This window comes from Rhinoraja longicauda, chromosome 5, assembly GCF_053455715.1.
Source record: "Rhinoraja longicauda isolate Sanriku21f chromosome 5, sRhiLon1.1, whole genome shotgun sequence".
NCBI lineage: Eukaryota > Metazoa > Chordata > Chondrichthyes > Rajiformes > Arhynchobatidae > Rhinoraja > Rhinoraja longicauda.
The window spans coordinates 21697775-21724323 of record NC_135957.1 but is presented as its reverse complement, the minus strand read 5'-3'; the positions used below and the strand labels follow the sequence as shown (position 1 = coordinate 21724323).

General features: G+C 45.4%; 1 protein-coding gene across 12 annotated transcripts in view; it reads right to left on the bottom strand.

Moving 5' to 3' along the window:
• Positions 1-26549, bottom strand: part of dst (dystonin) — a 471716-nt gene that overhangs the window by 130697 nt on the left and 314470 nt on the right. For all 12 annotated transcript variants that reach the window (XM_078399038.1, XM_078399030.1, XM_078399031.1 and 9 more), the window contains 4 exons: positions 25851-25980; positions 15285-15484; positions 10580-11075; positions 7333-8804 (listed from right to left, as the gene is read on the bottom strand). In XM_078399038.1, the coding sequence (XP_078255164.1) occupies positions 7333-8804; positions 10580-11075; positions 15285-15484; positions 25851-25980 (2298 nt within the window). The remainder of the gene's footprint in view (positions 1-7332; positions 8805-10579; positions 11076-15284; positions 15485-25850; positions 25981-26549) is intronic.

Sequence of the window (26549 nt, the reverse complement as noted above, 5' to 3'; positions counted from 1 at the left end):
GATCTCGGCCCGAAAAGTCCCCTATACCTTTTCTCCAGTTCTTTCCTTCACACTATTAATTTATTTCCCTGATGTTCTCTCATGTATAATTCCATAGAAAGTCAGTTGGATGAGCAGGAAGGACAGTGGCTAATCCTTCTTTTCCCTCAACCCAAGAGTATCATTGGCAATCCCTACTACCTCACACTTGCTCCAACGGTCACTGGTTACTTCAATAAAATGGATATAATGAGGGTCTTTCTCAGAGTGAAATGTGTTGCTGCATTTCCCAGGAATGTGGTCAGATCGCAACCAAGACCAAACTGAGGAGGAGGCGTGAGATTGGATGATCCATGGTAGGTCAGAGAGGAAGGTTTTAAGGTCTATTAAGCGTCCATATCCATAATGCATCCATATCGTGGGCCTGCAGCAGTCTAGGGTTACCTGGGCTTACCTGGATTAGGGGTGCTCCAGTACTTCCAACATGTGGGACTTTGGACTTTTCTTCTTTTTTCTTTTTCTTTGTAAACAGCGCTAAAATATGCTGACCGTGCCTTTGTGGTTGGGCAACAGAATTCCACTGTGCTATGCACATGTGACAATACAGAACCATATCTGGGACCAAGGCAACAGAATAGGTGGCCATGAATGTTAGACTGGACAGTGCATGGAACTGAAGGACCTCACAGATCTCATGACAGTGGGGCTGGAGTTTGTTTCAGCATCAAGAGTAGGGTAGAATGAGACTGCAGGACATGGGCCAAATGCAGGCAAATGGAACTATCTCAGAGTTGGGTCGAAGAGCCTGTATCCATGCTGTGTAACTCTACAGCTAGAGTAACAGCTGCTCCTATTTTGCCTGCACTGGAAACAATTATTACAGCTTTAGGCTCTGAATAGTGAAAGGTATCTATATTTGCAAAATAATGAAGTCCCAGAGGTGCTATAGAAGTGCAGGATCTTTTCTTCACTCAGGACTTTGAATTTGATTATTGCTACATTCAAGTGTTTCAAAGTTCGACAAGTATAATCACTGTGGCGTTATGACAGGCAAATTGTTATCCATCCATTTACTGTGATTGTTTCTTTGAAGTAGACTTTCAATGTAGTGAATTGAAAAAATATATTTCCGTTGGCTGGGGAGTCACTGTCACAGGGTCAACAACCTAAAAATAATTAGCAAGACGACAAGGAGGACGGCGAGCAGAAAGCTCTATTTGTGATGCGTTGTGGAGCTCCTCTCTGGAGGGGCAATGAAATGAAAGGACAGAGGGCAGAGTCAGTCATGGGACGAGTTTTCTGCAGCCGCCGGCAAAGGATTAGCACAGCGGGATTGATGTTGTCATGTGTGTGACCTCCGTGGTCCTCGTGATCCCGTGACCACCAGAGAAACCCTTCTCCCCTGCCAAGATCATGGTGAAAGCAGTGACAGTGCGAAGACGTTTCTGAGCAGAGGAGCATGTACCACTCAATTAGAATGATCTCGGTAAAAGAAATGACAACATCGTGTTGGCGTCGGTGGAAGTGAGAAGGGGCAAGACGTGAAGAGAAGGCACGTCTGCAATATTCACAAAATGCTGGAGTAACTCAGCAGGTCAGGCAGCATCTCGGGAGAGAAGGAATGGGTGACGTTTAGGGTCGAGACCCTTCTTCAGACCCTTCCCGAGATGCTGCCTGACCTGCTGAGTTACTCCAGCATTTTGTGAATAAATCGATTTGTACCAGCATCTGCAGTTATTTTCTTACACGTCTGCAATATTTTGTGTTTACAACTCCTCCTTCAAGGAAAAGACATTGAATGATGTTGTCAAGCTAGAAAGGGTATAGAGAAGGTTTAAGGTCAAGGTCATCAATAATAGGAGCTGAATTAAGCCATTCGGCCCATGAAGTCTACTCCGCCATTCAATCATAGCTGATCTATCTCTCCCTCCTAACCCCATTCTCCCGCCTTCTTCCCATAACCCCTGACATCTGTACTAATCAAGAATCCATCTATCGGCCTTAAAAATATCCATTGACTTGGCTTTCACAGCCTTCTGTGGAAAAGAATGTTTACAAGGATGTTGCCACGACTCGAGGAGTTGAGTTATAGGGAGAGGTTGAGCAGGCTGGGACTTTATTCCTTTGAGCACAGGAGGATGAGGAGTGATCTTATGGAGGTGTACAAGATCATGAGAGGAATAGATAGGGTAAATGCAGTCTTTTACCCAGAGTAGGGGAATCAAGAACCATAGGTTGAAGGTGAGGGGGGGGGGAGATTTAATAAGAACTGGGGGGCAACCTTTTTTACACTTTAAGTGGTAGGTATATGGAAGAAGCTGCCAGGGGAAGTAGTTGAGACCAGTAACTTTAATCACAAACTTTAATAAACGTTTGGACAGGTACATGGATAGGACAGGTTGAGAAGGATAAGGGCCTTGTGCAGATGGAGCATGTTGTTCGGCGTGAGCAAGTTGGGCCGAAGGGCTTGTTTAGAAGGACGATAACATCTGAGGAAGCACTTCCCATGAGTTCCCTTCTATCTTTCAACGAATTGGAAGGAAACGGAGATGAGGAAGAACTTTTTCAGTCAGAGAGTGGTGAAGGTGTTGAATTCTCTGCCTCAGAAAGCAGTGGAGGCCAGTTCGTTGGATGATTTCAAGAGAGAGCTGGATAGAGCTCTTAAGGATAGCGGAGTGAGGGGGTATGGGGAGAAGGCAGGAACGGGGTACTGATTGAGAGTGATCAGCCATGATCGCATTGAATAGCGGTGCTGGCTCGAAGGGCTGAATGGCCTACTCCTGCACCTATTGTCTATTGTCTATTGTCTATAAAAGATTAAATGAGCGGCGCCCACTGCAAAAGGTGAACATCTGTTCAGCTCTCAACAGATGTGATGCCGTATTCAGTCAGGATAAAGGTAATTTAGAAAGAGGGTTCACATGAATTACGTGTTAACAAAAACAGGAAATTCTTGGGGCATTGCACAGCAAGTTTAGTTTAGTTTTGTTTAGTTTAGAGATATTGTGCAGAAACAGGCCCTTCGGCCCACTGAGTCCGCACTGACCAGCGATCCCCGCGCACTAACTCTATCCTACACACACGAGGGACAATTTACATTTATACCAAGAAAATTAACCTACACACCTGTACGTCTTTAGAGTGTGGGTGGAAACTGAAGATCTCGGAGAAAACCCACGTGGTCACGGGGAGAATGTACAAACGCCATACGGACAGCACCCGTAGTCGGGATCGAACCCGGGATTCCGGCGCTGCAAGAACTGTAAGGCAGCAACTCTACTGCAGCGCCACCGTGCCGACCTTAAGTGGTGAGGCATTCTATAATCAAGACCTGTAGTGTGTCCCAGCAGCACAGTTGTGGGCTGGAAGTAACGTGAACAAACCTGATGTGACAGGAGATTCCATGAAACGCAATATCCAAAACGATGCCTGCCTATTCAGAAAGGATGAACTTGCATCAAAACATCTTAGAACCAAGGAATTACTTTTCAAATATAGTCACTGCCTAGTTATTCAAAATGGTGGTAAATATAGGTGCCAGACTCATTATCCACAAGGAGACCATCTCCTTCCATTTATGTTGGTTTAAGATTTGTGGATGGCCAAGGGCTTATGCTCTATTGTTCATCTTCAAGTCCATCACACTGAAGCGACAGGCAGAGTCCAGCAGCTATCTCAAAGGCAGCAGCTCCCACCTGGCATTCGGTCAACACCACACTGGTCATGTGCTGGAGGCATGGAGCAAATCCTTCACCCACAACCTACCACCCTCCCCCGCCCCCACTACCTATCTAACAGAAGGCAAAAAAGATAAAGCTGAGCTCCCTCAGAAAATTCAGTCAGGTTTCAAAATTCAGAGAGGTTTTTAGAAAATTCCCTGGGAAATATTCATCCTCTGGGCCCAGTCCTACAGAGTAATCTGGGTGATGAGTGTGGCATGAATAATTGCATGTTGATCTTGTGTTTGGAAAAGCTGTTATGTGTACTTGGAACCATCCTGTTAGGTTTGGGATTACAAGGGAAGGAAATGTTATTGTCCTCTGCTTTCTGTATTTCTGAACAGTAACCAAGCAACTGCTCCCAGGAGTTTTGGGATATATAGCATGAACAAAGAGAGAGGCCTGACACACAAAATCAGGATCAAAAGCTCATGCACTTAAAAGCTCATGTTTCTCCCTCCAGTTTACATGGCCAGGGTGCATTTGAGATGAACAGATACTTGAGGTTGGCAGTAGCCACCACTGATATAGAATTTGAAACTCATCATATTCCTCTCCATCTTCCTTCCATATTCTTTTTCTACCATTCCTTTATTCCATCCTCTCCCTTGACATATTTGCATGCCAATAGACAATAGGTGCAGGAGGAGGCCATTCGGCCCTTCGAGCCAGCACCGCCATTCAATGTGATCATGGCTGATCATTCTCAATCAGTACCCCGTTCCTGCCTTCTCCCCATACCCCCTGAATCCGCTATCCTTAAGAGCTCTATCCAGCTCTCTCTTGAATGCATTCAGAGAATTGGCCTCCACTGCCTTCTGAGGCAGAGAATTCCACAAATTCACAACTCTCTGACTGAAAACGTTTTTCCTCATCTCTGTTCTAAATGGCCTACCCCTTATTCTTAAACTGTGGCCCCTTGTTCTGGACTCCCCCAACATTGGGAACATGTTTCCTGCCTGTAACGTGTCCAACCCCTTAATAATCTTATACGTTTCGATAAGATCTCCTCTCATCCTTCTAAATTCCAGTGTATGCAAGCCTAGTCGCTCCAGTCTTTCAACATATGACAGTCCCGCCACTCCGGGAATTAACCTAGTAAACCTACGCTGCACGCCCTCAATAGCAAGAATATCCTTCCTCAAATTTGGAGACCAAAACTGCACACAGTACTCCAGGTGCGGTCTCACTAGGGCCCTGTACAACTGCAGAAGGACCTCTTTGCTCCTATACTCAACTCCTCTTGTTATGAAGGCCAACATTCCATTGGCTTTCTTCACTGCCTGCTGTACCTGCACGCTTCCTTTCAGTGATTGATGCACTAGGACACCCAGATCTCGTTGTACGTCCCCTGTTCCTAACTTGACACCATTCAGATAATACTCTGCCTTCCTATTCTTACCACCAAAGTGGATAACCTCACACTTATCCACATTAAACTGCATCTGCCATGCATCCGCCCACTCACACAACCTGTCCAAGTCACCCTGCAACCTCATAGCATCTTCCTCACAGTTCACACTACCACCCAGCTTTGTATCATCTGCAAATTTGCTAATGGTACTTTTAATCCCTTCATCCAAGTCATTAATGTATATTGTAAATAGCAGCGGTCCCAGCACCGAGCCTTGCGGTACCCCACTAGTTACTGGCTGCCATTCTGAAAGGGACGCATTTATCCCCACTCTGCCCTCTCCTTCATCCAGCCCGAGTGCCAAAGAGCTTATTATTCTTAATAACCTCTGTAAAAATAAATTTTAAATTCCTTTTCCTGATGAAAGTGCTTATCATGTATAGTTTTCGCCCTTCCAACTCAGCATTTTGCTGTGCTCTGGATCATGTTAGGATTTAATTGAAGGGAAGATTGAAACACACAGCTTGACCTTTTACAAGGTAGCCTTCAGCCTTGACAGGGCAAGTTGACAGACTATTCAGCCAAACCACAAAAACATTCCTCACAAACCTCCAAGAAAGACATAAAATGCTGGAGTAACTCAGTCTGAAGAAGGATCTCGACCCAAAACATCCCCATTCGTTCTATCCAGAGATGCTGCCTGTCCCGTCAAGTTACTCCAGCATTTTGTGTCTATCTTCGATTTAAACCAGCATCTGCAGTTCTTTCCAACACACATGTTCAACACTTCCTTCTTACTTGCCTTTAAATGCATCAACATTGCATGGCGCTTGGTCAACTAACTCTGGGTGGACTCGAATGGCCAACCCTTCCATTAGCAGTTAATTACAAGGATCTTTTGCACCACAGATGGCAAGGAACCTCTATCTTTTTCTTCCTACCTGGACTTCTGGAAAATAGTTTTCTTTACACTCCTTTAGTACTGTTAGTCAATAGAAGAATACCAAAGCCCACATTCCAGGCCTGAATAAAAAGGTGACACAGATTTTGATTACTGAGAAAGATTACAAGGCAGCCAAAGGTAATCTAAAAAGATCTGGAGCATTGGCAAGGGGAAGTGATGTAACAAGAATTGAGGTAGATAAAACCAGAGTCACCAATAAGTATCAAACAATATAAATAAGTAGCGAACAATATAAACGTTCACAATATCTCATCATTTACATTTGTTTTGCCAAACAAATCCAGGCTGTCTGCCTTTGATTTGAAATGATGGTTTATACAGTCTCTCTGAGCTATGCCCAATAATTTGCTTGTCACCAATGTTAGGCTGTTTGTAATTATTTGGTCAATTACTTTCTCCCTTTGGAAGCAACAGTAGTAGCACATTACCATCTTTCCAATCTCCACGCTATGCCTTTAGAAAATGAGAACAAACAAATGACAGGCAAAGTGCTCTTCCTTCCCTTGCATCTCTTCAAGGTTTCAAGGTCAAGGTTAGTTTATTGTCACGTGTACCAATTAAGGTACAGTGAAATTTGAGTTAGGAATAACTTGCACTGAACATGATGATTTGTCTACTTTTTTAACGCCATTCTCCTTCCATTTGAACGTCCCAGTGTTTTCATTTACAATCTTCCTTTCACATGCACAAGGCTCAGTCATTGCAAAATAGCAAGAGCCCAAAGGGCCGAATGCCCTCCTACTGCCGTATTAATTTTGTTAGTTAAATCCACAATCTTTAGGAATAATAAGGAGCAGATACTGTAAAATTAAAAACAGGGAAGGTGTTCTTCAGAGTAGAAGGGAGAGATCAACTGAACAAAATCTCACATTTTGATTGGGCAGCTTACAACATGGCGGTATGAACGTTGATTTCTCTAATTTCAAGTAACTCCTGCATTCCCTCCCCTCCCCTCTCCCACCCCTCCTCCACCCTAGTCATCCTCTCACTTCCACTGTTCGCTCTTGTTATCCCTGTATCCCACTTGTTATCACACCTTCCCCATCCAACAATGGGCCATTGTGAGCTCCACCCTTCCAGTGCTCATCTGTTGCCTGCCCTGACTTGTTCTGGCATTTTCTTGCCTCGAAATCAACAGCTAACGAGGCAGAGTTTTATTTACGCCCACATTTATATTGGTCAATACCCCTAACAATACAGGCATTCCTTCAGTTCCGATCCACAGTTTTGTACAGAGTTCACCAACATCATCCAATATGAATCAGGTACCCACTTGATTTCCATGGTGAGAGATAGATCGAGAAATGCAACCCTACCTTGAATGATTCCAATTGTTGGTTGATGACCTCGGTTTCCATTCCAACGCTGCCCTGATTCTCCTCATGTTCCTCAGACACAGTCACCAGTTCACTGAATGTTTTGTTTCTGTTGTTGAACTCTTCAACCTGGGCAAGGGTGGTTTCCACCTGCTCTTCTCTGACCGTTGCCCTGTCCAGCAGCTTATTGCATTGTTTGTTCAAAGCATCCAGATCCCGCTTTAACCCCATCAAATCTGGAGAACCTGAGGACTCCAGCATCTGCTTGCTTTCTTTTTTTGTGCCTTCGATGCCTGTCGTCAGCTGCTGGAGTTTACTGATGAACCCTCGGATGTCGTCTTTCTGAATGCGAAGGCAATCCAGGTCCCTTCCCACAGGAGCCATGCCGTCCAGTTCATCATCGAGGTCGGCAAATAAGGAAAACATCTCCCGGATGTTGTTCTGAAACTGCCCGATGCCTTGGAGCTTGACTTCCAAGGAGGAGCACCTTTCCCGTACCTGCTGGCTCACTGACTCATGATCTTTCCGCAGAGCAACAGCTTGCTGCAGGAGCAAAGAAGCACCTTCTCCGTCTGAGGAGGCGGAGGTCAATCTCTGAGCAAGACACCTGACCTTCTCCACTTGGGGTGTCAAAGCCTGAAGCATCTTCTGCTGGGCATTCAAATTGGTCAAGCATTTGTTACTGTACGCTTGAGACCCAAGGGTATCATGGTGCTCCAGTTGCTGCCTGGCCCCCTGTAACAGCCCCTTCGTATCTCTGAGAGAATTCTGAAACTCCTTTATGCATTTTGCATTCTCATCCAGGGACTCTTTTTTAAGGCGGAGTTGTTCACTGATCAGATCCACCTTCTGGTTGACCAGAGCCTTCTCACTCTGGACATCCTCCGCATCCGCCTGACTGGCTTCGATCAAGCGGTCTGCAGCATTATTTAAAGACTCAAGCTCCCTCCGATGCTTGTCCATGTCATTCTGTAAAGCTTTAATGCTTGCCAACGAGGACTCGACTTCCGCCCCGCCACTGCACACTTGCACCTGCGAGGACTTTGCTTCACATTCTTGCACCCACGGGAGCAAGTGTTCAACACATTCTCGGTACCTCTGGGCTTTCTGCAAACAATCCCTCAGTTTCTCTTGCCTGTTCTCCACTTGCTTGGACAGCTCTTCCCAGGTGCCCCTGAGGGTTGCAAGTTGATCCTGCAAGGCAGTTTTCTCAACTCCCGGCTGCAAACTCTGGAGGAGTGACTCTCCTTCTGCAGTGATCATCTCGTAGGACCCGGCCTTCAGTGCCAAGGATTTCTGAAACGTCGTCTGCTCATCGATCAGCGAGCGGAGGAGGTCGGGCTTGGCAGATATGGGAGCCCTCTGGCCCTGCTGGTCGCACTTCCCACCTATCCAGGCTTGGAAATCATCAAACATCTGTTGAAACTGCTCGGAATTAGCCAGTGCAGACTGAAGTTGGTGGACTCGATTTCCTTTAACAAAATATAAAAATAATGTGAAGCATTATTTTATGGCTTCCCAATTTACCAGCCCAAAAGGAATATACGTTACAGCTCGGGAAAAGTATCTTCCAGTTTTGATGCCTCTGGCAACTTTGTGTCAGAGCTACCTCTAATTTGTCTTACCACCCAGCTCCCTCACCACAGCAATGCAATACATTTTCAGGATCAAACCCGGGTCTCTGGCACTGTGAGGCAGCAGCTCTACCAGCTGCACCACTGTGCTGCACCCACTTCTTTTCTTTTGGACTATGAGGAAATCCAGGGATATGGGAAAAGACAGTGGAGACCAAGCTCATCTTCACATGCAAGTCTCAGGGGATATTTGAGCCTCTTTAACTCCTGTTTCTTATGATCTCTGTTCCTGAACCTTGGTTAACATTTATAAAGTATAAGGTTATAAGGAGGATCTTATTGAGAATTTGAACATGTTAGAGGCAGGAAACATGTTCCCAATGTTGGGAGAGTCCAGAACCAGGGGCCACAGTTTAAGAATAAGGGGTAGGCCATTTAGAACGGAGATGAGGAAAAACTTTTTCAGTCAGGGAGTTGTAAATCTGTGGAATTCTCTGCCTCAGTTGTGGCCAATTCTCTGGACGCTTTCAAGAGAGAGCTAGATAGAGCTCTTAAGGATAGCGGAGTCAGGGGTATGGGGAGAAGGCAGGAACGGGATACTGATTGAGAATGATCAGCCATGATCACATTGAATGGTGGTGCTGGCTCGAAGGGCCGAATGGCCTACTCCTGCACCTATTGTCGTTGTCTATTGTCTAAGGTAGCTCATAATGGTTAAAGTTTCTTTCAAATGCATTAAAAATCTCCTCTGGCATTTCTGCAAAGCCAGCTGTAATGAGCCCATTTATTGCCAAATCATTAATCTAATCTTTATTTGCTCTAACAAAGGGTCTTCAAACTGAAACTTTAATTCTATTTTGCTCACTCCACAGATACTGCCTGACCTCCTGAGTGTTTCCAGCAGTTTAGGTTTTTTATTTTAGATTACCACCATCTGCAGTTTTTTTGATTTTCATCAGCAATCTGTCACCTGTGCACAAGATCATTTTCACTTCATCAGCAATTTACTGCATCTGTGAGACACCAGTGGGAATTCATAAAGGTCTTCAAGTAAAAATAGAAAACATGAAACGCAGGAGTAATTTACAAAGAAAGTTGAGGGTTAGCAAAAACAAAATCAGTTAATAGCCTGAAATACTAAAACCAAACAAAACGGAAAATGCACAGAGTTGTCGGATGGATCATCAACCATGGAAGAAATAAAGGTCAACATTTTTGACTAATCTCTTCAGCGATGTATTCAGATCGTTCTCTCTCGTTCTGTGCCTTTCCAGCACTCATTGCTGTTTTATCAGATCCATGTTTGTTTTAATCTCATCAATAATCTAAACCTCAAGCCAGACCGAATCAAGGGATATGGGGAGAAAGCAGGAACGGGGTACTGATTTTGGATGATCAGCCATGATCACATTGAATGGCGTTGCTGGCTCGAAGGGCCGAATGACCTACTCCTGCACCTATTTTCTATGTTTCTCTGGTCGAGAAGCAAAAAACTGCAGGTGCTGAAAAATTGAAATTTCAGTTCCAATGAAAGGTCAACGAACTGAAGCTTTACCTCTCTTTCTCCCTACTCTGGTGTTGCCTGACCGGCTGGGTATTTGAAGCATTTTCTCTTTTAACTCCTGTAAAACCGCGTTCTTTGTTTATCCTGCACCGGCAGATGAATCACGCACCTGCTCTTTCCTTGAGATCCCGGAACGGCTTTACGACGTTGTCCAGCTGTCTGGTGAGCTCAGCCTTCAAGTACTGTTCGCCAACGAGGACCGAGATCTCCTCGCAGAGGGTCCCGGCCTCCTGCATGCCCTTCTCCTCCTGCTGCAGCTCCGCCCGCAGTTCGCTAGCCACCTCCAGCTGCCGCTTCACAGCTTCGGGCTGGGCGTCGATGGGCGGCTGGCTGGTCAGCTTCGCGTCCAAGGTGCTCAACTTGCCTGAGAGGTGCTGGACTAGGTTTTGGAACTGGCTGCTTTTGACGATGGCCCGGTCAATGAGGTCAGAGCGGTTGACCAGCTGCCCTGTTAGAGAGTCCCACTTCTGCGTTACAGCAGCCAGCTGGTCGCTAACAACGCCCGAGGTTGGAGCAGAGTCATCCGGTCGACTCAAAATGCCCTCGGCTGCCATTTTCAGCTGCTCGTGTTGTGGCTTCCGTGTCTCAAACTCCTTCAGCAGGATCTACAAATGCAAGAGAGAAATTTGGATCAACTGGAAGGTAGAAAGTCATCTTTGTGCAATACTCAGACCAATCCCAGTGCAACCCTATCACAGCATCCAAGCATTATGGATCCTGTAAACTGATAATGAGATCAGAGAGGAGCAAGATTTAACAGGATCCTGAGTTGTAACATTTCACACAGAGGGAAGTGGGTATATGGACCGAGCTGCCGGAGGAGGTAGTTGAGACATGTTGTACAATACAACATTTAAAAACATTTGCACAGGTACAAGAATAGGAAAGGTTTAGAGGGATATTGGCCAAACGTGGGGAGGTGGGACCAGCATAGATGGGGCATCTTGGTCAGCATGGGCAAGTTAGGACTGAAAGGTCTGTTTCCATGAAGTATGGCTCTATGACTAAGAATGAATGGCTGTTAGTATTACTAACAGGCTTTTCTAAGATAAAGTTGGATGTATATTTGAATTAAGTGCTTTGAGGAAAGGCTGTTCTAAGTTGAGTGCAACATATCTACAAAGGGTGAACATATTATGGGTACATTAACGTGCCCTAAGTCTGGAACAGAACTGAATTCCAGCTATTAAAAGTCACATGCAACTACCCAGAAAATGGACACCACATGACATCTCATGCTCAATAAGAAGCTTCTGCTAACAGCAGAACTAAAGCAAGGAATGCATTTGCTCAGGCTGACCCCTATTCCAAAGGGAATTTACATCATTCTGCCTGACAGCCATTTTAGGCAATTCTGACAATGCATCTGCTCACAGTGAACTGGGCTAAATATATTTTGGATGGAGACAAATTTGCTAAAACTACTGAATTGTACAAGAGCACTTTGTTTTCATGACTACTGGTCCACTCAGCTAAAAATACCTCAGGACGCAGTAGTAGACATTTAAGGAGATCTTTCAGAATGGACAGAAAAGAAACATTCCTACAAGAAAGGAAAATTCCCAGGGGAGGTTCCTACTATTTGTGGGTACTAAAAATGGTAATAATAGTACTAAACATAAAGAAAAGGACAAAGAGTTAATAATTGTGCAAAATTAGATGCAGGTCAATAGACTGGACAGAATATAAAGGCAGTACAGAATGGCTAAAAGACTAATAGGAAATGAGAATTTAAAACACAAGATAAAACAAGCCAAAAATGTAAAAAAATGTGACAGGAAGTGATTCCATAAATAGTTTTTTTAAATGGTTAACTAATTTAGTATTAGTTCGAAAGAAAGCAAGTCTGGGGGAAACTGAATGGAAATGAAGGTGGAGCAGATACATTCAACCAATGTTTTGTTTCCAACTTCACTAGAGAGGATGCTGATAACATCCTAGAAATGACTACATCAGGAATTTGAAGAGAGGGGGGAAACAGGATAATTCCACTCACAAGGGAAGTTGGACTGATTATTGAGTTTGTGGGCTGACAAGTCTCTGGATCTTGATGGTCTTCACCCCAGGGGCTGAAAGGAAGTGGCGAGTGAGATAGTTGCTGAGTCATTATTCTCTAGTTTTGTGAAAGGCACCAATGTATTGGAAAATAGAAAACACAACTCCATTATTTAAAAAGCGAAGGAGACAGAAAGCAAGAAACTAATATCTGCCATCGGGAAAATATGAACGGAGGTGTTATAGAGATGTGATTAGAAAGAGAATAGAGATATGATTAGTAATGGGGTCAGGGGTTATGCGAAGAAGGTAGGAGAATGGGATGGAGAGAGGAAGATAGATCAGCCATGATTGAATGGTGTAGACCTGATGGGCCGAATGGCCTAATTCTGCTCCTATAACTAACTTATGAACTTATAGCAAGCCGTTTGGAAAAGTCCAAGGTCAACAGCCAAAGTCAACATGGTTTCATGAAAGGAATGATTAAAGTAAACCCCCATCTCTCCAAGCATCAAGGCATACAAACCCAAACTGTTTGATAGGAGAACCTATCATGTCTGAGCAATTTATCGGAGTCTTTTGATGAAGTGACATATCCTGTGGATAAAAGGGACTGGAATATATTTCTAGAGGCACTTGACGAGGGCTGTAACAAAGGCAATTTAGGAAAATAACTGCTCATGGTGTAGGAGGTAACCGTCTGTCATAGATGAAAGATTGACTAGCTAACAGAAAACAGAGGGAGAGTAAAAATAAGTCTTTTTGGTTGGCAAGGAGTGCCGGAAAGGTCAGTGCTGGCGTTCAACATTTTACAATTTATAGAAATGCCTTGGATGGAGGTACTAAAGGTTATTTGCTAAATTTGCTGCTGACACGTAGATAGATGGGAAAGCATGTTATGAAAAGAATGTAAGGAAACTACACGAGGATATAGATAAATTGATTGAGTGGGCAAAAAGCTGGCAAATGGTGAATAATAATGTGTGAAGATGTCAAATTATTCATTTTGTTAGGAAAAATAAACAATGTGCATGCTATGTAAAGGGTGGGAGATTGCAGAGCTCCAAGATGCAGAGGGATCTAGGTGTCCTTGTGCATGATTCACAAAAGGCTAATACAGCAAGTAGAGCAAGTTATTAGTAACATGAACACAATGTTATTGTTTATTCCTGGGAGAATTGAACACAAAGGTAGGGAGATTATGTTTCAACCAAGATCGACACAAAAGCTGGAGTAACTCAGCGGGACAGAAAGCATCTCTGGAGAGAAGGAACGATCAGCCATGATCACAATGAATGGTGGTGCTGGCTCGAAGGGCCGAATGACCTCCTCCTGCACCTATTTTCTATGTTTCTATGAATGGGTGACGTTTCGGGTCGAGACCCTTCTTCAGACCGAGTTACTCCAGCTTTTTGTGTCTATCTTCAGTTTAAACCAGCATCTGTAGTTCCTTCCTACACATTTTGTTATGCTTCAGCTATACTGGCCATTTTTGGAGTGCTCTGTGGAGTATGGGTCTCCTTCTTTAAAGCAGGATGTTAAGCTTTGAAAGCAGTTCAGAGAAGATCTCAGAGACCAATATGTGGAAAGAGCATGTTGCCATTGAGGAAAGGTCAGGCTAGGTTTGTATCTGCTGGACTTTAGGAGATTGTGATTTTCATTGTACCTCAATGTACTTATGCGTATGACATAAACTCAACTTGTCGTGACTTGAGGGAACACAAAGTGCTGGGGTGACTCAACGGGTCAGGTTGCATCTCTGGAGAACATGGAGCAGCACAGCGGTGCTGTGGTAGAGCTGCTGCCATACAGCACCGGAGTCCCGGGTTCGATCCTGACTACGGGTGCTGCGTGGAAAGAGCTTGTACGTCCTCCCTGTGACCTTGTGGGTTTTCTCCAGATGCTCTGGTTTCCTCCCACATTCCACAGACATGCAGGCTTGTAGGTTAATTGGCTTCTGTAAAAATTGTAAATTGTCCCTAGTGTGCAGTTAGTGCTAATGTACGGTGTGATCGCTGGCTAAAGAAAGATTACTGTGGGTATACTGGAATGTGCAACTGCAGTCACATTTAGATTGGCTGTGATCTTATCAAATGGTGGAGTAGGCGCAACTGGCCTGGTTTTGCTGCTGTGTAAGAAGGAACTGCAGATGCTGGTTTACACCGAAGATAGACACAAAATGCTGGAGTAGCTCAGCGGGTCCAGGCAGCATCTCTGGAGAAAAAGAACAGGTGATGTTTCGGGTTGAGACCCTTCGTCAGGCTGAGTCAGGGGAGAGGGAAACTAGAGGTGCGAAAAGGCACGGCACAAATCAGAGCCGGCAATGGCCCATTGTTGTCTGTGGAAGAGGTGATAACAATGGGATACAAACAGTAAAACTAGCAGGACCACTAGGGTGGGGGAGGAACAGAGAGAGAGAGAGAGAGAGAGAGAGGGAATGCAAGGGTTACTTTAAATTAGGGACATCAATATTGATACCGCTGGGTTTTTCTGCGGATTGGTACGTTCTCAGACAACTCATATTACCAATGGCTGCAAGGTTTGAATCTCACAGCACAGCAGTCTTGGACTTATGTGGTCTAATGAGTTCCATTCTCCTACTCTTTCATCATAGCCTTGTAAATTCTATCCCTCTCTTCAAATACTCATTAAACTCTCCTTTAAACATTACCACGGAATCCTCCTCCACCATTTCAGTCAAAGCATTCCAGGTTTCCATATCTATAAAACTCAAGTTCTCCAATTTCAATGGAAGTATTCATTCCAACAAAAAGGAGTGACTGATGGTTGTTAATGCCGATGAATAATGGTACCCTTACCTGAACTTGTTGCTTCTGATTGTTCAACATATGAGGATCAATGGAGAGTGGTCCCAACACATTCATCATCAGTTCCTTCTCAACGAGCCACTGACTCAGTTGCACCTCAGCCGTTTCAAATTGCGCCAGGAACCCAGACGACTCCTGCAGCTTTTGTTGCCGCTGGCTGGCCGTCTGGCTGACCTGCTTCCATTTTGAATCTGGAGTCAACAAGAACGGGAATGTGCAGTGAGGACTTTTCATCACCAATACAACTAAAGGTCTTCAAAACAGCACCTTGCCCTTCAATGGACCATTGCTCCACTGGCAAAGATTTTGATGAGGAAAGGCAAGAAAGAGGAGATCGACACAAAATTCTGGGGTAACTCAGCAGCTTCCAGCTCCAGTAACTCCAGCACTTGGTGTCTATCTTTGGTCTCAACCAGCATCTGCAGTTCCTTCCTGCACACAAAGGCAAGAGGCAGCTTGAACAGAGCATAAATGTCAATGTGGACACTTTGAGCCACGTGGCCTGTTTAAGCACTGGTACCCCATATAACCCAGTGTAACCTTCAGTTGTGAAGCAAGATGGTTGTTATGCCAATGTCATCAGAGACACTCTCTCCACAACCAAAAACAGGCAGAGATCAACACTTGGCCTTGCTCAGAGCGCCCGATGAAACTAGGATTACCTGCCTCATACTTTTTGTGCTTCCTCGGCAAGGTCACCAGCATAATCAGTCTCACCCTGCTCACTTCTTCGCCTCCCCTCTCCCATTAGGCAAGAGGGATAAAAATGTGAAAACGCATACCTAAAGATTCAGGGACAGTTTCTTCCCAGCTGTTATCAGGCAACTGAATCATCCTACCTCAACTAGAGAGTGGGTCCTGACCTACTATATACCTCATTGGAGCGTCTCAGACTATCTTTAATTGGACTTTACTGGTCTTTACTTTGCACTAAACGGTATTGCCTTCATCCTGTATTTGTACACTGTGGACGGCTTGATTGCAGTATTCCTCTGGTATTTCCCTCTGACTAGTTAGCACGCAACAAAAATCTATTCACTGTACCTTGGTACACATGACAATAAACTAAATTAAACTAAATGAACCTTGGAACTTACAGGAGCGATCGAAATTGGGAAATAGGAGATGCTGCTGCAATAGTGTTCAAGTGGGAGGAAATCCCCAAAGGCACTTGAACAAGAAACTGATTCCCCTATCAAACATTTTAACACAACACCAATCATCAGACTTCAGTTCCCCTCAGACTTATGAATGAATCTAAACAGGATTTATTCCAAAGCTAGTCAGTTCAATACAACACTCCCTGAGCCTGGTTTAAAAAAATAGGGCTCATCCATAACTGTACTGATGCACCATAAACTGGGGAATTAGAAAGGAGCAAGTGGGAGGGTGGGATGAGGTGACAAGCATGAGTAAGGGGCAAGCAGAGGCAGGCAAGGTGGGGAGAAGGGAGGCAAGTAAGAGCAGAGGCAGGTAAGTTGGTGGGACTATAAGCAAGAGGAGGTTCTGGAGTAAAACAGAAAAGGATGGAGGTAGGGGCAGGGGGAATATGGCAGTGCATCTACACATTCAGAAGGAGGATCTGCAAGCACTATGATGAAGGAATTGAGTGGTTCCACCATATTAACGATGTGGAGAGAGGAAGGGAGGGAGGGAGGGAGGCGGTGAGTGCAACAGAGCATGCAGAGAACAAGCACAGAATATGCAGGAGAAATGTGAAATAGAGGTCAGGCGCACAGATTGAAACAGGGATAGCATTACGTGCAGAAAATGAGCATACAAAAGGTGCACAAGCAACAAGAAAAAGCAAGGAAGAATTGAGAACACACTGACACACAGTACGTGTAAAGAACGTGCAGAGAAAGAGGGATCATGTATGGTTACAAAGGGATAATTGGAAAGATGAGTTAAGGGATGTATTTTAATCTGTGTGGTTTCACTGGGAGCTAGACTGAAGGACTAAACAGTTGATCAGATTGATAACAATAATCACCAGCTGCAAAGCTGCAGAGAGAGTGGAGACTTTGTGTAATATATTTGCCTCAGCAATTTAATATGAATGGGAAAAAACAATATTATTCAATAATATCTAGTTTTACCTAATGTGGTCGTCAAGGAATTCTGATCACCATGGTATCCCCATGGGATGGGTGTCCATTATTTACCCAATACCAATATGTTTATAAGGACATGAATACAAAAAGTACCCACAGTTTTCATCCAGAATTATGCAGCAGTGGGAAGATGTACCAGAATTTGATTTAATGATCAGACAATTTCCATTCAATTGATGAGAATCTATATATGTTACTAAAACTCTCATCTTGTTTGTGTCTATATTTGACCGTATTCTCCCAAAATACAGCCAAAACGGTACACAATAGCATGACAATTTTAGGCCCACCTTACTCACCATTGTCCTGGGGTGTGCTTTAGCGAAGTTTCATTCAAATTGGTGTTATATTTTTAAAGTTATTGACATGTTTTAAAAAATCACTTTTCCATTTACCTTGGCCGTCAGCCGCGTTCGACGTCACAATGGGACCCGCCAGAGTGACGGGAATGGCAGCCAATGGGGGGGGGGGGGGGGCTGCTGGGCCGTCCAGCTGCCGCTGCTGCTGAATAAACTTTAATAAATGCTCCCCCCCACCCGCCGGGAGGACCGCGCCCGTCCCGGCGTGCTCCGCGCTTGACCTTCCTCCCGTGGTCCAGCGTGGCTGCAGAGGGTCAATCAAGATGGCCGTCGCCACCGAGCTGCGTTTTCAATGACACAATGGCAGAAGGTCCGCAGTTGGGGCCCGTTGATCTAATACAGATGCTCCCCGACGTACAATGCTTCGATTTACGATATTTCGACTTTGTGATGGTGCAAACGGCAGCGACCCGTAGCGAGCCGCAGCTCGCTTCCGGCCACGTGATCTAATACAGATGCTCCGTGACGTACGATGCTTCGACTTACGATATTTCAACTTTGCGATGGTGCAACGACAGGGGGGGGGTATAAGGGGGGTTGAGGGGGTATGGAGTGGGTGAGTGGGGGGGGGGGGAGGGAGAGGGGGGAATAAAGGGGGGTTGAGGGGGGATAGAGTGGGTGAGTGGGTGAGGGGGGGGAGGTGAGGGGAGGAGGGGGGGATAAGGGGGGCTGAGGGGGGATGGAGTGGGTGAGTGGGTGAGGGGGGGGAGGTGCGGGGAGGAGGGGGGATAAGGGGGGCTGAGGGGGGATGGAGTGGGTGAGTGGAGGGGGGGGGTTTGCACGGAGGGTTGCCGGGCCCGCAGGAGAGATTTGGACCAAATGGGTCCACGCCCATCTAGTTTAGTTTCAGAGATACAGTGTGGAAACAGGCCCATATGCCCACCATGTCCACACCCACCAGCAATCACCCATACACTAGTTCTATTTTACACACTAGGGACAATTTACAGAAGCCAATTAACCTACAAAGCTGCACATCTTTGGAACATGTGAAAAACTCAAATAAACAAAACCAAACCCGAGAAAACCCATGCAATCACAGAGAGAACGTACAAACACCGTACAGACAGCTACCGCAGTCAGGATCGAACCCAGGTCCCCGGTGCTTCAAGGCAGCAACTCTACCGCTCTGCCACTCTGCCTGCCCCCAATTCCGAGTAAACCAGATATGAAGCTAGGAATTCTCTCTAACAGGAGTATAACTAGCCAACAGTTTTGAAATAATGGCCTGTTATCTAATTCCTGGCACTGACATTTCTCTTCACTTATTTTTCTCGGGATCTGGATGTTGCTGGCAAAGCTGGCATTCATTCCCCAGCCCGTAACTTGGCGTGTACTGCCGACATCAAAGCAAGAAAGCTGCATTACTTTCAGACACTATTAACCTTCAGGTTCTTGAACAACTGACTCGTAGCAGAAAGTGGAATCCTTCTCCACAGCATACAATGCGAGTTTCAAACCACATCGATTTATAACCTTCCACAGATCAAACGGGAACAAAAGCTTTCAACGTCCTCAAAGCAGATGGTGACAGTTTGAGATTATTACATCTATAAATATTTAGTCCAATGTCAGAAATTGGGCACTAACGTTTCAGAGCTGATGTAATAACAGGCATGTTTAAACAACAGCAACCACCATGTGCTGACATACAGGTGTCGAAGCAGTAAGCGACTTTATCCATGAAATAAAGTTCTCTTGTCCATGATTTATAAAAGGAGCTGACTCAGTCAGTGATTTCATCGCACCATGCGTGACTAACTTGCCTGATCTCATCAGTCTAATGAACAGACAATACCTGTATGCACTATTTAGAATAGACGTCTCGACAAGTGAAGTTTCCCATATCTATTAGATGTATGTGCGGCTGTGAAATTCGGTTTGCTCAATCTATGATAGATATGAATGCCAAATCCTCAACCCAGAATTCTACGCCACAACTTTTTTGATGAACTTTTGTCTGACTGCCAAAATAATTCGGTTAAATAAATGAGCATAAGTAATGTGCACGAATAAACGATACATCAGAGTTTGCTTTTTCCTTATGGGGAGCTGGGGCAGGGATGCAAAAGGACAGATGGATTTGATAAAAGTTTAATGTAATAATAAGAAAATTTATTTAAAAAAGTTAAATTTATAAAACACAAGAATAGCTGGAAACACTCAAGTGCTTAACAACAATGTGATGTGGTGATGATGATGGTGATTTTTCAGGGGAAGAATAAAAAAAATCACTCAATTTAAGACCTTATCATATCATATCATATATATACAGCCGGAAACAGGCCTTTTCGGCCCACCAAGTCCGTGCCGCCCAGTGATCCCCGTACATTAACACTATCCTACACCCACTAGGGACAATTTTTACATTTACTCAGCCAATTAACCTACATACCTGTACGTCTTTGGAGTGTGGGAGGAAACCGAAGATCTCGGAGAAAACCCACGCAGGTCACGGGGAGAACGTACAAACTCCTTACAGTGCAGCACCCGTAGTCAGGATCGAACCTGAGTCTCCGGCGCTGCATTCGCTGTAAAGCAGCAACTCTACCGCTGCGCTACAGAAGTAGGATGCAAATTATAATCTGCACCAATTTCAACATGTGTCTGCAGAGTTGAGATATGTTTATTTTCCACTGTCTGAATCTGAGGCATTTAAAAAATTGATCGTGCAGGTAAATAAGCACGGAGAAAGTGTGAGCAAAAGGCGAGAAGAGAGAATGTCAAGTGCTGGAGGGGAAGGGTGAGGGTGATCAGAAGAGGGAGGGGACATGAGGGAAGGGGGGAAATCAGGATAGGGGGAGAAGGGCTAATTAGAGAGGATGGGGAAAATGGGAAATGGTAACTGGGGAGGACAGTGGCTCAGCTGTTAGAGCCTGCCTCACAGCGTCAGAGACCCGGGCTCAGTCCTGACCTCGGGTGTTGTCTGTGCAGCTTGCTGGTTGCAGAGTTTGCTGGTTTTCCCTGTGACCGTGTAGGTTTCCCCCAGGTGCTCCGGTTTCCTCCCACATCCCAAAGACGTGCGGTTTTATAGGTTAATTGTCCTCTGTAATTTGCCCCTAGCGTGTACGGTGGGATAGTGGGATAATATTGAAAGGGTGATCGATGGGAGGAGTTGGCTGCGCCTAACGGCTGCGGCTCTCTGGCAGTCTGTTTGTCTTTTTTTTTGTTTTTTTTTGTGTCGGTGTTGGGATGGTTTTTGTTTCTGTTTTTGGCTGTGTATGTGTGGTGGGGGGGTGGGGTGTGGGTGTGGGGTGTGGGTGGGGTGGGGCGGGGGAAACCTTTCTTTTATTAGGTCTCTTCCCCGGGGCGCAGCTCGCCCGCGGGGCCTTCCATCGCCGGCGCGGCTCGGCTGCGGGACTTAACATCGCCAGCGCGGCTCGGCCGCGGGACGTTTCGGTGCCCGGCGCGGCTTGGCTGCTGGACTTAACATCGCCCGGTGCGGCTCGGCCGCGGGACGTTTCGGTGCCCGGTGCGGCTCGGCCGCGGGACGTTTCAGTGCCCGGTGCGGCTCGGCCGCTGGACTTAACATCGCCCGGTGCGGCTCGGCCGCGGGACGTTTCAGTGCCCGGTGCGGCTCGGCCGCGGGACGTTTCAGTGCCCGGCGCGGATTGGCCGCTGGACTTAACATCGCCCGGTGCGGCTCGGCCGCGGGACGTTTCGGTGCCCGGTGCGGCTCGGCCGCGGGACGTTTCAGTGCCCGGTGCGGCTCGGCCGCTGGACTTAACATCGCCCGGTGCGGCTCGGCCGCGGGACGTTTCGGTGCCCGGTGCGGCTCGGCCGCGGGACGTTTCGGTGCCCAGGGCGGGCTCGGCCGCGGGGCCTTCCATCCCCTTGCGGGGGCTGTGCATGTCGTTTGCCTCGGTAGGGGTCGAGCTGCCTGTCCGTGGGTGCGGGGGGAAGAGAGGGGAAGTTTTGTTGCCTCCATCACAGTGAGGGGGTGTTTGGAGTCACTGTGATGGATGTTTGTGTTGGGGTCGGGTGTCCTGTGTTCTTTTCTTTTTTGCTGTGTTTTGTGTGACTGCTGAAATTTCGTTCGGTGTAAAAAGCCGAGTGACAATAAAGTGTTGTTATGTTATGTTATGTTATGTTATGATGGTGACGGTGGGCTGAGGGGCCTGTTTCCATGCTGTATCTCTAAATTAAAATCTAAACTAAAGTGGGGAATGATGGGGAAAAAAGCAAGTGATGGAGCACAAACAGTGGTGGGTGGATGGGAAGCAGATGGGATGGGAGGGCAAGCACTGGGACAGAGGAGCAAGAAGTGAAGAGAGAGTGCAAAACGGAGAGAGAGAGAGAGAGGAGGCAAGTAGAAGCAGGGGCAGGCAGGGTGAAGGAGTGGGGAGAAGCAAGAGGAGGGGGAAAAGCAGGAGAGAAGAAAGAAATGGTAAGAGATGGGGAGAGGAGGATAAGTACAAATGACGACTGTGGGGGGCAAGCAGAACGGGGAGAGGCGTGGTGCATGGACGCAAGTGGGAAGGGGACAGGAGCTTTGGTAGAAAGGGAAAACATAAGGAGAAGTACAGCAAGTGGCAGTACATGGGAATACGTGTAATAGGAGCATGGCCATTCAGCCTGCTCCAGCATTCAGTGGAGCAGCTTCTACCCATTTATCAGCCCTATTTCCACATCTCTCGATTCTCCCAAAATCCAGAAATCCATTGATCTCTGTTTGAATGATCCACATAGCCGGGAAAGGAACTCCAAAGATTCGCCAGCCTCTGAGTGAGGAATTATCCCATCTCAGTGCTGAGACTGTGGCCCTCCTCACTCCAGTGAGAAATACTTAGCAACTTGGAATACCCCTCCCACGCCCCCTCCCCACATCTAGGCCACTGAGTCCTCTAAGGGTTTTAGATTTTAGTCCTCTAAGGATTCATGAGGACACCTCTCATTCTTCCAGACCTTCGAGATTAGAGGCCTTGTCTGCTCAACACTTCCTCCTTCAACAGACCTGCCATCCAAGATCCAGTCTGGTGCGCTTTCCCTCCACTCACTCTACCTTAGGCATATAGACCAACATATACAATACTTCAGGTGTGGTCTGTAAGAGAGTGCGGGATAAAGGGAAGAAGGAGGATGTCTTTAGACTTTAGAGATAAAGCGTGGAAACAGGCCCTTCGGCCCACCAAGCCCACATCGACCAGTGATCACCCTTTACACTCGTTCTATCCTGCACACTGGGGACAATTTACAATTTACAGAGGCCAATTAACCTACAAACCTGTACAGCTTTGGAATGTGGGAGGAAACCAGAGCACCTGAAGATAACCCACGTGGTCACAGGGAGAATGTACAAACTCCGACCAGGCAGCACCCATAGTCAGGATCAAACCTGGGTCTCTGGTGCCATAAGGCAGCATCTCTACCACTGCACCACTGTGCTGCCCTATCTTGCCCTAAGTCATCCCTGGAATGAGCTGCCAAAGAAAATAGTTGGGACAGGTAGAATAACAACATTTAAAAGACATTTAGACAGGTGCTTGGGTCGGAAAAAGATTGAGGGACGAGCTTAGATGGGACATTGTGGTTGGCATGGACGAACAGGGCTGAAGACCCTGTTTCTGTGCTGTATGACTATGATTTTCAGTCGGAAGGAAAGAGGGGAGAAATCTGTAAGAGGTTGGAAGGAAGCTTAGAGAGACTTGCCTCTGTATTTCAACACTGATACTGCAGGAGTCTCAGACTAGGTTAAAAGCTGATGTATTAGTTACGCAACCATTCCATCAAGTGAATGGGAGAGCAGACTTTGTAAAAAAGTGAACACAAACAAGAAATGCTTTGTGAGTACAACTCAATGAGAATAACACAGATGATACGGAAGCCATGTCGGGCTTTCAATACCAACTATTCATCCACTGCCCTGCAAAGAAAATCTTTTCATATTAATGAGCATTTCTGTTGCACTATGCTACCCAGTTCTCATTTATGTTCCACTCATTTCCTGGCTCAAGCCTGAAGTCAATTGCTTCATGTGTCAAGTCGCACATTTGCTGCTCCTTGACGTTGCATCGGGAAGATCTATCTAGGCGACTGTCACTTTCAATGGAGAGAGACAAGGGGACTATTTAGCACAGGGCTAAAATTAAAAATGCTTATTGATGGGATAGACAATAGACAATAGACAATAGACTATTGTAATGAAGTTACAATGAAACAATCTCAACAAAGCTGCATTTTTAATAAGGACACACAGGTTTGTGAGTGAACCGGACAGGGAGGTCAGCGTTTTCTCATAAGGTCCGTTCTCTGATTTAATAAGTTTTGTGCATTTCAGTAACTTTCAAATCGCGCTTCAACATCAGATTTGGTTCCTTTCACTGTATATTGAGCACATTGCCGCACTGGTGGGTAAGGCAAAGCAGCGCTTTTAGGCAGCTGAGGAAATTCAGAGTGTCTCTGAGGATCCTTCATTGCTTCTACTCTGGGGCTGTAGAGAGCATCCTGTCCGGCAACATCACAGTCTGGTTTGGGAACAGCTCTGCCCAGGACAGGATGGCCCTGCAGAGAGTAGTGTGTTCGGCTGAACGCACCATGGGAACTACACTTGTCCCCCTGCAGGACCTATACATCAGGAGGTGTAGATCCAGAGCAAGCAAGATCATGAGGGACCCCTGCCACCCCAGTAACGGACTGTTCCAGATGCTACGATCAGGCAAACGCCTCCGCTGTCACGCTGTGAAAACGGAGAGGATGAGACGGAGTTTCTTCCCACAGGCCATCAGGACTGTCAACTTTTATAACTCCAGGGACTAAATTTTTGTCTACACTATAGTAACTTATTAACTTTATTTATATGCTGTAACTGTAATTCTTTTTTGTGCACAATTTGCAGGCATTGCCACTTTCATTTCACTGCACATCGTGTATGTGTATGTGACAAATAAACTTGACTTGACTTGATTACTGTTGTACTTGCATCTCTTTTTTCCTGTTTCTATGTGAACACAAAACAAGTGTGTTATATCTCGTTGGCTGTCAAGCATTTTAGAATGTTCTGAGGTTGAGCCTGATGGTCTCAAATAAAAATCTTTTAATCTACCTTCCTTTCATATGTCACAAAAATACATACCTTAAAACACGTTGACATATTAAAGACATAAAAGGTAAATCCCCGAGAGGTATTGTTTCAAATTATTGTGCATTCACAGTCTGCATCAAGTATCCCTCTATTTAAATGAAAATCAATTTTTTTTAAACGCAGATCTGAAATTAATACATAAAGTGCTGGATATTCTCAGCAATTCGAGCATAATCTGTAGACAGGTCAGGCAGCATCTCAGGAGAGAGGAATGGGTGACGTTTCGGGTCGAGACCCTTCTTCAGACCCGAAACGTCTCGACCAGATACGTCACCCTTTCCTTCTCTCCTGAGATGCTGCCTGACCTGCTGAGTTACTCCAGCATTTTGTGAAATAAATACCTTCGATTTGTACCAGCATCTGCAGTTATTTTCTTACACTACATAATTTGTAGACAGACCCACTAAACTGGAATTGTATTCACTAGAATTAAGGAGACTGAGGGGAAATGTAACTGAGGTACCTGAAATTACAGGAGGCCTAGCTTGGATAAGAACCCATCTCACTTGAGAAAGGCGAAGAAGGTTTATCATAATTGTTATTAATTGGATTTGGGAAACCATTTTCATGCACTCGACAAGAGGTAAGGGATTGGAGTTCGTTGTTGAAAAAGTGCTGGAGGCTATAAACACAAAATGAGTGTTTGTTGTGCCAGAAATTACTGTAGCTATGAACCAAGAGCAGTAAAAAGTGAAAGTAGTTTCAATAGCTCTTTTCCAGCTGGTTGAGAGACAATAGGCCAAATGAGCTCTACCTGTGTTATGAGAGCAAATCGCATAAACCTGACTGACATTCTCTTGACTCTCAAAGACTGAGAGCTGGCTTGATCAACATGTTCAAAATGATAGTGGCAACATCGGTTTGAAGAAGGGTCTCACCCAATCCTTCTCTGCAGAGATGCTGCCTGACCCGCTGAGTTACTCCAGCATTTTGTGTCCACCTGTGGCAATATTGACGTTTGGCTACTACTATGCATTCATAAGATAGACAAGTGAAAGATTACTTATGTAATCCAGCGTCTCTCTCCATTTCCCCGCTTCAGGCGAGTCCGGGTTTTCTTGCAGTAGCAAAGTCAACTTCTCTTTCACCTGTTCAACCCTATCTGTGTTTTGTTTCAATTCAGCTTCGAGCACCTGGAGCAAGAGAGGACAAGAAAATTGTTAAGAGTTTAATCCAGAAAAAGATGCCTCGATCAGGCATTTTGAATGAGCTCTTGAAATGTAATAACTGTTGAAAGGGACACATATTCTAAACATTAGGAAAGGACAGGTAGTAAGCAAAACAATCGCAAATATAACTATTAATTATACCACAAAAACCCTGATAGGCAAAATACGGGTTGTTCTCCATCAATTTCCAATTGCCTAACTACTTTCATACATTATTGAAAGCTGTAAAAAAAAAATTTTTTTTTCTATTTTTAAACTTTCCATAGTTAGTCAGAAGTATAAGAAACATCTCTACTTTAAATAGTTTAGTGCCGGTGATGTAATTTATTGGACAGAAAAGCAACCCCTATGAGAAAGAAGCCAGACGTTAAGAGAGCAAACAAAAAAATATACGTGCTCGTCTGGAGTAACTCAACACTCTCATCTCAGTCTCCACTTCAATCCCCTGACCATTGGACACAATTATTTACCCTGCGCATCTGCTGACACATACCAGAATCTCTTTCATATCAGGCACAACATCTTTTGGGCCT